Source organism: Lissotriton helveticus, chromosome 10, assembly GCF_964261635.1.
Source record: "Lissotriton helveticus chromosome 10, aLisHel1.1, whole genome shotgun sequence".
In the NCBI taxonomy this organism is placed as follows: Eukaryota; Metazoa; Chordata; class Amphibia; order Caudata; family Salamandridae; genus Lissotriton; species Lissotriton helveticus.
Genome location: NC_136071.1, coordinates 914,842,701 through 914,857,063, shown reverse-complemented (window position 1 = coordinate 914,857,063; position 14,363 = coordinate 914,842,701). Strand labels below are relative to the sequence as shown.

The window sequence follows — 14,363 nt, the reverse complement described above, 5'->3', positions numbered from 1 at the left end:
TGGTCCATTGTCCCGAACTACAGACTTGTTACTCACGAAATCATGTCCAGAAAATTTACTAGGCATTAGGACCCTGAAAGAATTAGGAGCAGTAATATGCTGCTCCCCAGAAGGGGTGCGACTGTTTCTGAGAGATTTTAAAGGTCATTATGTATTACGTGATTTTGATCCAAGATTATTGAATGTACCACAGCATTTATGGGCGCAAGGTCCAACTGATGTAGGTTGTATGCACATAACACCCCATCGTGTTACCCTGAAGAAAGGTGTTGTATTACCACGAATCCGACAGTACAAATTGCCACCTGAGGCTGTAGCAGCCTTATCCAAAATTATTGACGAGCTCATTGCTCAAGGAGTGGTTGTAGAAACTGACTCCAATGTATGTAATTCTCCTATCATCCCGATTCTGAAACGTACTGATCCAAATGCACCTCCAGTTTATCGATTAGTGATTGACCTTCGAGAACTTAATAAATGTATCATACCCCAGTACCCAGTGGTCCCAGATATTTCTTCCCTATTAACTGCCATTGATTCCGAAGCCACGTTCTTTACAGTTATCGATCTCAAGAACGCATTCTTTAGTGTCCCCATTCATCCAGACAGCCAATTCCTTTTCGGATTCTGTTTAAATGGAAGAAACTATAAATTCACACGAGCTCCTCAAGGTTTCACAGAAAGTCCTAGTATTTACAGTCAAGCACTTAAAAGACAACTAGACAATATTCACATGCCAACTGACACTGCCCTGCTCCAATATGTCGATGATCTATTGATCACAGCCCGTTCTGAACGTGACTGCGAACGAGCGTCACTTACAGTCTTGTATTTCCTGGCCGAGATGGGGCACAAGGTGTCCCCTTCCAAATTGCAATTCTGTGTCCAGCAAGTGGTCTACCTAGGACACTTACTGTCCAAGAGGGGTAGGCAGTTGACACCTGACCGTATCCAGTTAATAGCACATCTTCCACAGCCCAAGACACAGAAGGAGGTACGAGCTTTTATCGGCCTCACTTCTTACTGCAGACAATGGATTCCTCAGTACGCATATCTAGCCAAGCCATTGATACAGTTAACGACACAGGAGGCAGCCGTATCGACTGTCCTCCCTTGGACCCAGGAACATACACTTGTTTTCAATGAGTTAAAGAAAGCTTTATGCCAAGCACCTGTTCTAGCAACACCGAACTACAGTAAGCCTTTTACACTTTTTGTCACTGAACGTGATGGTACTGCATTATCTGTTCTCACACAAGATCAAGCAGGACAATACAAGCCCTGTGCTTATTTTTCTAGCACATTAGATCCGGTAGCCCAGGCTCTGCCTGCGTGCCTCAAGTCAGTTGCAGCCACAGCTCTAGCTATCAGACAAAGTGATTCCATAGTGTTAGGACATTCCCTGACAGTACAAGTTCCACACTCCGTGGAAGTTCTTTTAAACCGAACACAGACTCAGCACTTGACAATTGCACGTTTAACAGGTTATGAACTGACATTGTTTCAGCCACACATAGAAATCAGACGCTGCAACATTTTAAATCCAGCTACACTGTTACCCTCAGTTACCTCGAATCCTGCCACACATGACTGTGTGGAAGTTGTTAATTCCGTGACAAAGCCAAGACAAGACTTGACAGACATTGCATTACCTGATCCCGACCTGACACTTTATGTGGATGGTTCATGTATGAGAACAAGTACAGGAGAACTAGTAGCCGTGTATGCAGTGACTACTGACACTGAAGTTATAGAAACACATCGTACTGACACCCTGTCTGCTCAAGCAGCAGAGCTCGTCGCTCTGACCCAAGCCTGCATACGAGCTAAGAACCTGAAAGTAAACATATACACAGATTCACGTTATGCATTCGGAGTCGTACACGACTTTGGAGTGCTCTGGCAAGAAAGAGGTTTTATGACTTCTCATGGAACCAAGATTCAGCATGGCCCCCTCATTCAAGCTCTGTTAGATGCAATACATTTACCGACAGCTATCGCTATCATGAAGTGCAAGGCACATACGAAAGTCACTGACATCATTTCCCAGGGTAACGATCTAGCAGATCGAACAGCCAAGCTTACAGCCCAGACTCCAGACATTCCAGTTAACAAGACACAGACAGTCATTCCAGATCAGACTACTTGTATGACAGTTAAGGACCCTACACAAGACGTAATAGATATACAGTCACATGCTACTCCCGATGAAATCAAGAAATGGTCCGAACAAGGAGGGGTCCAGACAGATCAAAGATGGTTGACGAAGGGAAAAGCCACATGGTTTCTCCCCGACTCTATGGTTCAAGTCATTATTAACACCGCACATAGTCCAGCACACTTAGGAGAAAAAGCCATGTTAGACAGTATTCAGAACCTCTGGTTTAACAAGCATTTACGAGCAGCAGCCAAGCAGAAAGTGCGTACCTGCATGATATGTTGTCAGTTCAATCCAGGTAAAGGTGTTCCGGTGGAACAAGGTGGATTCCATCCTCCTGACCACCCTTTTGAAGTCCTCCAGATGGATTATATTCAGATGGAGCGATGTCGAGGTTTTAAGTATGTCCTCGTAGTTGTATGCGCTTTGTCCAGGTGGACAGAAGCATATCCAGTCCCAGATTACACAGCTGCGACCACTGCCAGGCAGTTGGTTCGTGAGTTTTTTCCCCGCTATGGTTTGCCTAGGATCGTGTATTCAGATAACGGCCAGCCATTCTCATCCGAACTCATGAAACAAGTATCTCTTCTGTTAGGGTACCAGTGGAAGTGCCACTGTGTACGACATCCTGAAGCAGCCGGTCTCGTAGAGAGACATAACCAGACTCTGAAAATCCGCCTCGCCAAAGTATGTGCAGAGAAAGGTGTAGATTGGATAGTAGCACTGCCAGTCGCCCTTTTCTATATGAGAATGGTCGCTCATTCCCGTTCAGGTCTGTCCCCTTTCGAGGTAGTGTTCGGTCGTCCCCCAAATATGTGGGGTACACCTAGACCACGTACAATTACAGATGTTGACAGTAATATGCTGACAGATTACTTGGCCTCCTTGATGTCTGCACTACAATCTTGTCGTTCACAGGTTGCCGCCGCTTTTCCAGACAACACCGAAGTGAAACCGCATGAGGTCATACCAGGCGACTTCGTTTTGATTCGCAACTTTGATCGTTCAAGTCCGCTGGAGCCCCGCTGGAAGGAGCCGCGACTGTATTACTAACAACAAGGACCGCCGTGAAGATTGAAGGCAGGAAGGGGTGGTTGCACTCCAGTCATGTAAAGAGATTTCATGGACTCAAACCAAAGACTTTTCTCAAGGACTGCCCCGTTCTCAAGGACTGCCCAGACACTGAATCTAAACTTCCTCTGTTAGAGAAAACTCCGCAGCAGGAGTATAAAGAGAAATTAAGTTCTAGTAAGTCAGCCAGTTTAATTGTCTAAGTCCCTCTCGGGTGAAACGGTTAGACAGGTTCCTGCCATGTATGAGATAGACCCACACAGTGAGAGAGTTAGTCAAAACTCTAAGAGAATACGTTATCAAAAGAATCTTCGAAGTAGATGTATTGTTACTTTATTTTTTATGATATTTCTGAGTCTTATGGTTACTTGCATAAGTTATGCCTTACATTTATGTTTTCCTATTACTTCACATGTACATATGTTTTCTAATGTTACAGTAGAGCACACTTTTAGTGACCTGCCTCCTCACGAGTTATCGTATCGTCTTGCTATGCGAAATAATACGTTTATCCGAATGTTACACTATTCACACCAGACCAGCAATGCCACTAATTGTTGGGTGTGTGGTCGACTCCCCCCTTTCCAGACACCGAAGGGAGTTCTGCCACTCTTTCCTTATCCGTTTTCACATAATGGTTCGTGTGGAGCATGGTCCACGTTAACGTCATCCTCAAATGATATGTCCCTTCTGAATAGAACATGTTTCCCAGACAAGGAAGGTCTTTCCCATAGAACAGGGTTAGATCTCGAAAATGAAGTATATGATCTAGGTAATTATTCCTCGAATTTCATGGTTTTGAATGTTCAGTCCGAGACTACTCCAGATTTGCCTGCTATTTCAGTTCTACCCGTTAAAGGCGAATTATGTGTCAGAAAGAATGGTTCCGCACATGTAGGACATAGTGATTGTACTACTGTGGTCAAGTATAGTGACAGTGGGAAATCTATTTTCAAAGCCTCACGTCATTCTTATTTTGTTTGTGGCCAGACCGCATATGTACGTCTGCCCCTCGATTGGGATGGAACATGTTACATTGCCTTCCTACTGCCACCAGTTTTTCTAGCCCCATCCGATTATCACAGAAACACACATCTAGTACACGTTAGACATAGAAGGGAGGTCGAGTCCCCAATTGTCGATCAAACTGAAACTGCCTTAGAACAGTATCAAGACTTCAATAAAGGTTTCTTTTTCTTCATAGGTCCTGTCCAGAATAGTAAGTTAATACGTAGGCTAACCAGAACCCTTGAAGCAGTAGTGAATGAGACTACTTCCGCTCTAGGTAACTTAACTGAAGAGCAATCTGCTATGAGATTTGTCGTGCTCCAAAATCGTCTCGTCCTTGACGTCATACTGGCCGATAGGGGAGGAGCTTGTAGAGTCATCGGATCTAGTTGCTGCATTTTCATTCCTAATAACGCACCGTCTGTTTATTCAGCTATAACCAGACTTCATAAAATTGCCCATCAGTTACACCAGAATCCAGGCACCTGGACATGGTCCGGTTGGCTCTGGAGTATAATATCTGCCTGGGGATGGAAAGTATTGTCATTCCTAGGTATAGCAGTAATGATCATATTCAGTTGCTGTCTCTGTTTACAATGTGGCCCTGCGATTTGCGGCTTGTGTGCTACATCTTGTATTCCTAGTCCTAAGTCCCGTTCCAAGACAATTCGAGACGAGCAAATGATGCTATATGAACAGATAGAAGGTATCATGAATATTGATGTTTCCTGATGGAAACGTAGGGCACAAGGAGGGAATGAGGAAAATTGAATTTTGCCTTGTCATATGTGCCTACGTGTTCCCCATCCTATGTTATATGTGCATGAACGATATGCATATATCCCCCTATGATCGATTAAAGACGCAATTACAGTTATGTCCAACGTTAGTATTCCAGTCTCCAGTTCTCGTGAAAGCAACGAGTATTAGGCCTATGTTGCCACGTTTTACAGTATACACGTTATATTCCCCGCATTGTCCCCGTTTCTAGGCCTCAAAAGGGCCCGGACACCAGATTCAAGCTCCAGTCTCCTGAACCCACTCCGAGGAGCGATGCAGCCCCCACCTGCATCCCTGACCCTTCACTTACTTCCTGCCGCGCAGCGCGGTGCCCGGCCTGGCTCTGCCTGCCTGTCTGCCAAGAATATGTTATGCCTCTAGTAATCAGTTCAGCTCTCCGTCTTCACATTCCTAAGCTAACGAACCGCATAAACATCTCCAGCTCTAGTCTAGTCTTTCTGTCTCCATGCAAGAGAATTACTGTATTAATGTTCATAGAAGATTCATAGCACACGCAATACATGTAGAATATATGCATGCACCAGCCTTAGTGTCAAGTAGCCTTTGCCCTGATAACTTTTAGATTCTATCAACATGTACTCCAAACACCAGATACCAGATATGCTATAGGTACATGTCGTCCTGACACCGCAGACTTTAGTCTCCTCTTCTAGTGCAGAAGTCATAGCCCCCAGTTCTCCCCAGTAACACGTCATTGCCCGTTTGCGCGCACCACTAGGTTAAAGGTCCCAGCTGCTCAGGTAGCCCCCTCCATGTTTCCACCCATTTATGACACTTCTGTGACGTTCTCATCACATGTCTACGTGTACGCCCTGTGCACGCCTTCTTTTCACGCCCATGTGTTCTTATCTTACGCTTGTCACTAGTTACGCCTACTGTATGTAATGTAATTGTGATATTTTACTATATATACCTTGTACTGTTGATGAAACGTTGCAGCTGCCTCTCTATTTTATTTCAGGCTGTCCCGATCCTGTCCCTTCCCTTTTGCCTGAATAAAGCCCGTTCGACTCAGATTCCTCGGATCCTGCCTCTTATTTATTGAGCTATCTGTTATTATTCATGTATTCAAAAATAGTACCGGTAATTAATTATTTATTTACCACAACCCCACAACCACTGGCTCAAAGTAAGCAGTGGCCATATTGGTGTAGTTTCCCAGACTTTATGCACTGCTTAAACCAGGAAAATTGTATACAAACTAAAATCAGGTCCACAGATAAATATGCAAATGTGACTCTCAGTTTGTTATCAACACCTAATAAGTAACGTTTTAAAGAAGACAAATCTTGGGATTCCAGTGAGACGCACTGGTGTAACGAAAACTGAGGGGGCCTCCCTGCACGGTACGTAGAGGGGCCCCATCCGGTGTCAATCAAGAGCTCTCTGGCCAGAGTGCAGTGCCGAGGGGGCCTCTTGGAGCTTGGGGCACTCCCGCACCGCGTGGGCTACGGGGGCCTGTGTTACGCCCCGGGTGAGACGGATAGCCCATGTTTGTGTATTGCACACAATCTTAAATTTAAACTTTGTGAATTGCAAGCAATGTACTCATGCGCATATTCCATGCTACAGTCCAATACATACATACTTAGGACACTGTGACCCCACTAATAGTACTACAACTTGCCATCTGCCTTCTTTACCATAAATGTTAATTTCTCCTTATGTGTGTCGATTTATTTGTACCAAATCAACATTACAGGACTCTCTCCATAATTAAAAATCTAGAGTAAAAAACCTGTCAAAAACCAATTCACACATCAAGTGCAGGTTAAAATTAAAACTGGGAGGGATATAGAACATCGTAAGATGCAAGGGTCCTTTTTAGTCATTCCAAAATCTAAGGCAGGGTTCTCCAACCATTAGTGGGCAATGGGCAACATTTTTGTGTGAAATGATATGGTGAGCACCATCTTACTCTGAATGGAACACATAGGTATACCTGTGTTGGTACAGTGATTGCACAATTAATTATAACTAATCCACTCAATATTAAGCAAGCAATCTGTAATTAAACAGTATTTAAAGCAATCTAGAGGAAATTGAGTTCAAAATGTGCATTGTAAGGGAACAATACAGGCCAGTAAAAATAATAAAAACATGATGGGAACTAAAAGGCTGATTTGCAGAGAGCTGGAAACCATTGTCATAGAAGGTTTTGAAAAATGGTGTCCAAATTGTGATAAAGTTAGATCACTAGGAGACTTTGGCGGCTCTTCTCCAGCATGCTCTTTCTTATATTCTGGAATGCAGCAACTATAATGCTGCAATTTTCCATAATGCACTAATTAGCACAGTATGAACGCTTACTCACAGTCCAAATGAAAATGCCCAATTAGCACACAAGCATGTTTTACTGATGCCCCAGCTAATACAATGTGTAATACTTCAGAGTTTTCCATAATACCCTTTTTCACACTTTGGTAATATTCATAATGCCCCCAATATGCACATAGTTAAATACCCACACTGCAAAGATTAGCACAGTGCCTGATTTAGTGATGAAGTAGTGTGGCTCACTGGTTAGAGGCGGCAGACCCGAGAGCAGAGGACGGCCCGGGACCAGGGTTCGATTCCCGGCGCGGCAGGTTTCTGGACCAGGGTCAGCGGACTCGATAATTCTCTCGCCTCGGTGCCCACTCTGATCAGCGTTCACACTCGGCAACTCTGGGCATTAGCTTGCCTCATCTTCACTAACGGCCCCACCAGACCGCCGGGGATGCCTGGTCTCACCCTGGAGATACCCATTAAGGGACCATCTCTCAGGGAAGCCAGGAAGGGTTTCGCAGCGGTCGAAGCGCCTTGGGACCCTACGGGTAAGTAGTGCGCTATATAAATGCCTATACATTTACATTTACATTTACATTTACATTTATAGCTGTCTCTAGTTTACTGGACCTGCATGGCTAACCAAATGGGCTGACCTGGAGTCAGATACTCTGTGGTACAGGATTGACAGGCAGGCTATACACTCGACTGTCCGGCGGCACACCTGTGGTCATACCGGGGCTCAAGTAAAGAATCCACTGGCCCACATGAAAAAGGCACCGTTGTCAGACTTACCTTTGGGAGCAGGGAGGCAGAATATGGAGAGGCGCATTCTCGTCATACCTGCTCAGATGCAAAATTCATTGCTCTTACATGCTGTGCCAAACTCTGAGCTGTGTGGGGGAAATGCAGCGTTACATAGAAGCCATAGAACCTGGGCTTCTATGGGGATTCACAAGGGCATATTATCAAGCCCATTATTGCCGCTTTAGCAGCAGTTTCCTGCCGATAAAAGCGGCGATAATGTATCGCATGGTTTCTTAGGTTCCTCCAACCTTCTGCCACACTATTTCGTTGTGTTAATCAGAAAAGGATTCTCTTTCACCCGTAAAAATAAATGCATATGCAGCGAAGCTCTGAAAAATAAATTCCAGAGAGAGATGGATTCTCTGGTGAGCAACATTTTAGAATGATAAACACCATGGTACTCCCAAGCTGCACGTCGGGGATCACTGATCTAGGGCATGCTCAAATACCATTTGGATAATTCACACTTTAAGGCTCAGATGAGAGTCAGTCAACCCTTGCTCCTTGGCTGTCTCTATTTCAAATGCCACCGCAACAAATATTGTGGAATTACAGCACTGTTGCAGTGCACCCTAAACAATAGAAAGATTATACACAAAAGCTTGTGTGTGAAGATTGATTTTGACCTTGATACCCATTTCTGGATGATTAGTCAATTTGTCTCAGCATAAATAAGAAGAGAAAAGAATTATTCATTTAAATTGTGTTTATTGTTTTGCAGGTGGAACTTTAGCATCCATAGAAGATGGAATTGAAAACACATTTATATGGCACCACCTTGAGGATCTGAAAGATAAAATGCCAATCTTTTGGATAGGAATGTACAAAAATCTGGATGGTAATATGGATGTTTTTCATTTCTTTTTTTAACAAAAAGGTGTATTCATTTCTTTATGTTTAAAGGTTATTTGCTATTTGACTAAACATAGATTTGAAGATAAAATACGAGAAACGTAAACAAAAATGTATTTCCAATCATTGCCAGAACACATGGGATTCTCAATACAGAATTTAAACATAAACTCCCAATTCGTATATAAATTTATATGTATTTATACATCTCGGGCAAATAGCGAAACGATGACCCAAAAACATTTTACACTATACATCCATATTATATCACCTGGTTCAGTATATATTTATTATAACACTTTCACTAGGCGTTAGTCTAAATCTCCCAGACCACATCATATTGTGATTAATTAAGTTAGTTGAATGTTAAATGACCCACAAGAGATTTATTATTGTTATATAACAAAACGTGATTTTATCCGCAGGCCAAATAGGCAGAATTGCGTAGTCCAGCCTGTGAGAGACAGACACATTCATAATCTATGTTGTTTGTTAAGGATTGAAAAGATAGATAGATAATCCTTTTAAGCACCCTCAGTTTGAAGACACAGATCCATACCATGGACTGTATTTGGTCCTTCATAATGAGGCACAAGTCGATGTTAACCTCTAGATTCTTCCACTGTGTACAGGGATGTTTTTGCTCCATCGATGTGGGCCAGAAAGTATAGCCAAAACGCGATGCCTGCTGCTAGAGGAAGAGAATTTCAGTTTTCCTTCAATTGAACATTTTAATTGATTTTCACCCATCCAGCATTTCAACTTAGTCACACCGATGTGTAAAATTGTAGATCTCAAGTTGGGATAACCACAAATAAGATCTGCGTGACACGATGCAATCAGCTGGCTTAATCGATTGATTGAATCATTTGGACTGACTGTCTAATGGGCACATTCTCATGGTATTCCATTTTATAGAGTACTGCTACGAAAATGAATGCTACAATCTTTAGATGTTGAAATTTATTAGAAATCTCATACATTAGAATATAGGTACTGAAATAATGAAATATTGACAAATGTATGTGTTAAATATCATATCCCTAGACGGATCTAGTGGCTTAGAGTGTTCACTGTAGGGGCCTGTGATCGACCTCATGGTCACAGGTTCAAATCACGGCAGGTCCACTCATCCTTTTGAGGTCAATAAATTAAATACCATTGAGTTGGGTAACAATAATCATCTGTTATTTGTCGCCAAGATGCCCACGGGTAAAAGTATGCTTTACAAATACTCACGTTATGTTATTTTTCAAAGAATATTTAAGCTTGCAAAATGTGGAAGTATTAATCAAATTATATATCAAAAAGGACGTCCATTAACTTCCATCTACCAAATGTTTGAGAAGCTTAGGAACAACACACTACACTGGCACTATGCAGGTGAGTTTCCAAAACCTATGGCTCAAGACCAATTGAAATGGCATGTTTATCGCCTATCCGACTATAGAGATCTCGGAAATTCAAGCCTCACCCTGTTAACTTAGATATAACACTTATATAGAATCCCTTCTGTACCTTTTGATGTGACGCTACATTAAGGGTGGGCATAATTTGTGTAGTCGCGCTATGCAAAGTTACGCAAAGCTCCGCAAAACAGTAAAAAATCTCCGTGAGCAGGCAGAAATTCCGCGAACACACGGAATTGCTTGTTCCGCCCGTTCGAAATGCTTTTTTCGTGTTCGCGAGCGTTGTTTGCGTGCTCAGGGGGAAATATCTCGCAAACTTGCATTTTGACAGCGCTAACAAGCAAAAAATAAATGCAAAATTAACCAAATGCCGCATATTCTGCGAGCGGAACGGAATTTACCACCCAGGCCTACTCTACATACCTTGGTATGCTTGCTTGCAAACTTTTCATTTCATGGAAATAGGTGTTAAGAAACATAATGCCACAAATCTCCTTGCAAGATACTCCTTCGCCCTGTGGGAGATTGCTGCTCTGGCAGTACCCTGTTTGCCAGAATCTATGAGGAAGACTTTCTGTAATCTTTGACAAGACGCTTCTGAGCAAGCCATGGGTGCTGGTGTTTTATTGTAGTCCCAAATAGAGATGAAGTCAGACATCTGTGGTAATGTTCAGGCACATTGTTTAATGTGCCATTTGAAGGCCATTGATTTTATGGAGAACAAGGAAGGGAACAAATCCAAACAACTGCTGGAGTCTTGGCTTAACTTCCCTGTGAAACATTTCCATCACCACTATCACAAACTGGAAGGGTATAGCCAGCAATTTAACAGGCAAAGGTCCAACAGCAACAACTTTCTCAGCATCAGCCTTTTAGGTCATTCAGAGGCATGGACGCAGGTAGAGATAGACAATCTGCATTTTCTTTATGCTCTTTCTGCATCTTAAATACTCCAAAACCTCTCTCAGTTCTAGATGCATTCTGCATTCAAGACCCCAGTGGGAGGATTGCTGTTGACCATCTTTCAGTTAGTCATGCAAGTTGTAGTTTCAGGCTTTTACTTTTTCTTGATGAGGCCTTCACCCTTCTAAGTGGAGCTCTTCCCTGACTCCCACACAAACCTCTTGATGAGTATGGACATCTGGCTCTTGGCTGATGGGTTATTCAAGCTTGTCACTACCTCAAAAAAAGGAATGAATGTTATTCCAGGTAATTCCTGCCCCAGAAGGGGTGAAAACTCTACCTAATCCTATACTTAATTGTGTTAACATTTGTATTTCTGTAGAGCAACCTTGCCAAAAAGCAGTGTAACTTTGTATATCATCAACAAGAATGGTCGTGAAACATCTGGACCGCATGCCATCATGTTTCTTCTGTTTCGTCTTAGTCTCTAAATCTCAATTGATCATGTGTGGTCTTTAACTGACAATCTTCCAGCAGTGGAAACAATTTTCTGTTCTCTTTGATTTGACTTTGTTTTGCTAAGCGAACATTCTCTCTATGCAGTGATGGGCATCTCCTTCCAAACTTCTGGATGGGGAGACTAATGGGCCGGCATGGCTGCATCTACCAGTGGTCACAAATGCCTTCATTCAATGCTGAAAAACCTTTCTTGGGGACCTCATGATCAATGATCTTTGGTTTCCACAGGAGATCACTTGTCACAGCGACACATCACTGAGGGAAGACGGGTCCAGGTCCTGACAGGCAATACCATAACCAGATTTGTTTGTGCTCATTGGAATTCCTCTAATAGACACTGTGTGACATGCCCTCACCACTCCAGTGTTTCTTTCCTCCAGTTTCCCTTGAACTGAAGGTAGATTCACATATTTGTTTACACAGAGTTGAACTGAATGATCCAAGCATTTGTGATCACTTAACTTAATTCAGGTAAGCTGTGTGTACTTCTGGTTGCTTCCTATGTCAGAGCAATGTGTTGATAAAGAAGAAAGAAGGATATTATGACTGCAAATTATAAGGTTAGCTCGCTCTGCTTATGAACTACATCCTCATTTGATGGAGGACCTGATCTGACTAGATGGTTATCCATTGCGGCTGCTTTTAAAGCCATTGTTCAGTTTTTTCACCCTTGTGCCACACCAAATATGTGGATCCTTTTCCATTAGATATAAGACAAATTCTTCACTTTGTTCCGTCTTTGATCTTCTTAGCCAAGAAAGGTCTGAACAAGCCTATCTTGCTATAATTTCAAGATCATGAATCATAGTTCAAACTGTATCAGAATTTCCACAAGGATTGCACATTAGGTTTCCTCCAACTCCTTTCCAAGACCCCTACTGGGAACTTACCTTTCTGATTGATACTTTAACTGACCCTTTTCACCCTATGCAGTCTTGTTCTTTGAAGTTCTTTACTTGAAATGTGTTCTCACCAGAAGCCTTGACCTTAGGGAACAAATAAACATGATTCCAATCCTTTCCTCATCTGATTCTTTTACTGTTTTTTAAAATGTATTTTCTAAAAGAAAAAAGTTTTTTGTTTAGGTCAAGCCTGCGTTCCTCTGAAATTACGTTATTGCTTTCCTTACTGTCATCCTCATTTTTCCCAAGAGGGGGAAAGATTGTAGAGGTTGGATCCCAGGATAGCTCTTAGTCATTACAAACCCAGGTAAGGTTTTGGAGGGAGAGTTCAGGAGAGAGCCACTAAAAACAAAACATCTCCTAGCAAATTTCTTTCCCCATGATTGGTATGAGCCTGCCAGAAAATCACAACTTGTGGGGTTTCATACACTCTCAACTGAAGGTATGGCAGCCATGTCTGCTTTCATGTGATTTATTCTTAACAAAGTGCTATGTCAAACCACTGCTTGATCTTCATGGCATTCATTTTCGAGTGCAATCTCAATTTGGCAGGACAACCCTTTCAACTCATCTGATCTAATCTAATGTAAGGTTATCCTATAGGACAATGGAATAGTATGTGGTATGGCTGGGTAGCCTTACCATATAATATTATCAAAACACTCCAAAGATGGCCCTTGGATTCACACTAATAAATCCGTAGCTCAATCCTGATAGATTGGCAAAGAGCAGTCAGGCTTAACTAGAGGAACATGTGTTAAGCATTTCAGAGTGCCAACATGGACGATAAGTAATTGACACAACCGAGAGATACCCAACACCAATTTATAAGAAAAGAGTGTTTTTCCATCTTAATTTAGACACCAACATGAATGGAATAGCATGCATATAACCAGAGTTATACATTTTTGAAGCAATATTAAATCAGTGCAGAAAAAAACAAAAAAGATAACATTGAGGTCAATGAAAAAAAAACACTAGTGACAATCAGTTCCTTGCAGTCTGTTCAATTTTACCTAGCCCATGGTACCTGGGTGCAGTGTCGTCCCGGCTGTCTGTGGTGCTGAACGGAGCTGAGGGAGAGCTGTGTTTACCACTGAAACAATGCTGTGGGGAAAAAAGATGCAAAAGGAGAGGTTGCTGACATTGGGCACAGGTCGGTTGGAGTTCCCTCTTGATGCAGTATCAGGTAAAGTGATCAGTTGCCGGACTGGCGACCAACACGCCTTGGAAGCAGGAAGCGGGAAGCGCAACGAAAAGGTACTGGAACTTCACTGGGTCAGAGGGAGTGAGGTAGCGCCCTTAGACTTCAGGGCAGGTGAGACTACAACTCCCACAATACATTTGACCATCTGGATTTGGGTGATATCACGGAGGGCCTGATGGACTGTTGGCCAGTGATTCTTTGGATCTGGTGAGTGTTTTTACCTGCAGTTTGCAGCTGACTAGTGCCGCTAGTCCAGGGAAGTTCGAGGGTGCTTCTGGCTTCCACAGGGGTCCTTCTCATTGGGAGTGCTGAGTTTTAGCCAAGAACAATGGTGGTTCACTCAGTTCCAAGTCTGTAGCCACAGGGACAAAGTATCCCTTTTTTGCTTTGGTGCTGTGGGCAAAGTCCTATTGTCGGCGACACACGTCTCCTCTTGATCCTTCCTTGATACAAGTTGT

General features: G+C 42.8%; 1 protein-coding gene across 1 annotated transcript in view; it reads left to right on the top strand.

Annotated features, from left to right (window-relative positions):
• LOC144784639 (macrophage mannose receptor 1-like) overlaps positions 1–14,363 on the top strand; it is a 949,320-nt gene that overhangs the window by 852,889 nt on the left and 82,068 nt on the right. The window contains exon 27 of the mRNA XM_078663568.1: positions 8,835–8,951. Within this exon, the coding sequence (XP_078519694.1) occupies positions 8,835–8,951 (117 nt within the window). The remainder of the gene's footprint in view (positions 1–8,834; positions 8,952–14,363) is intronic.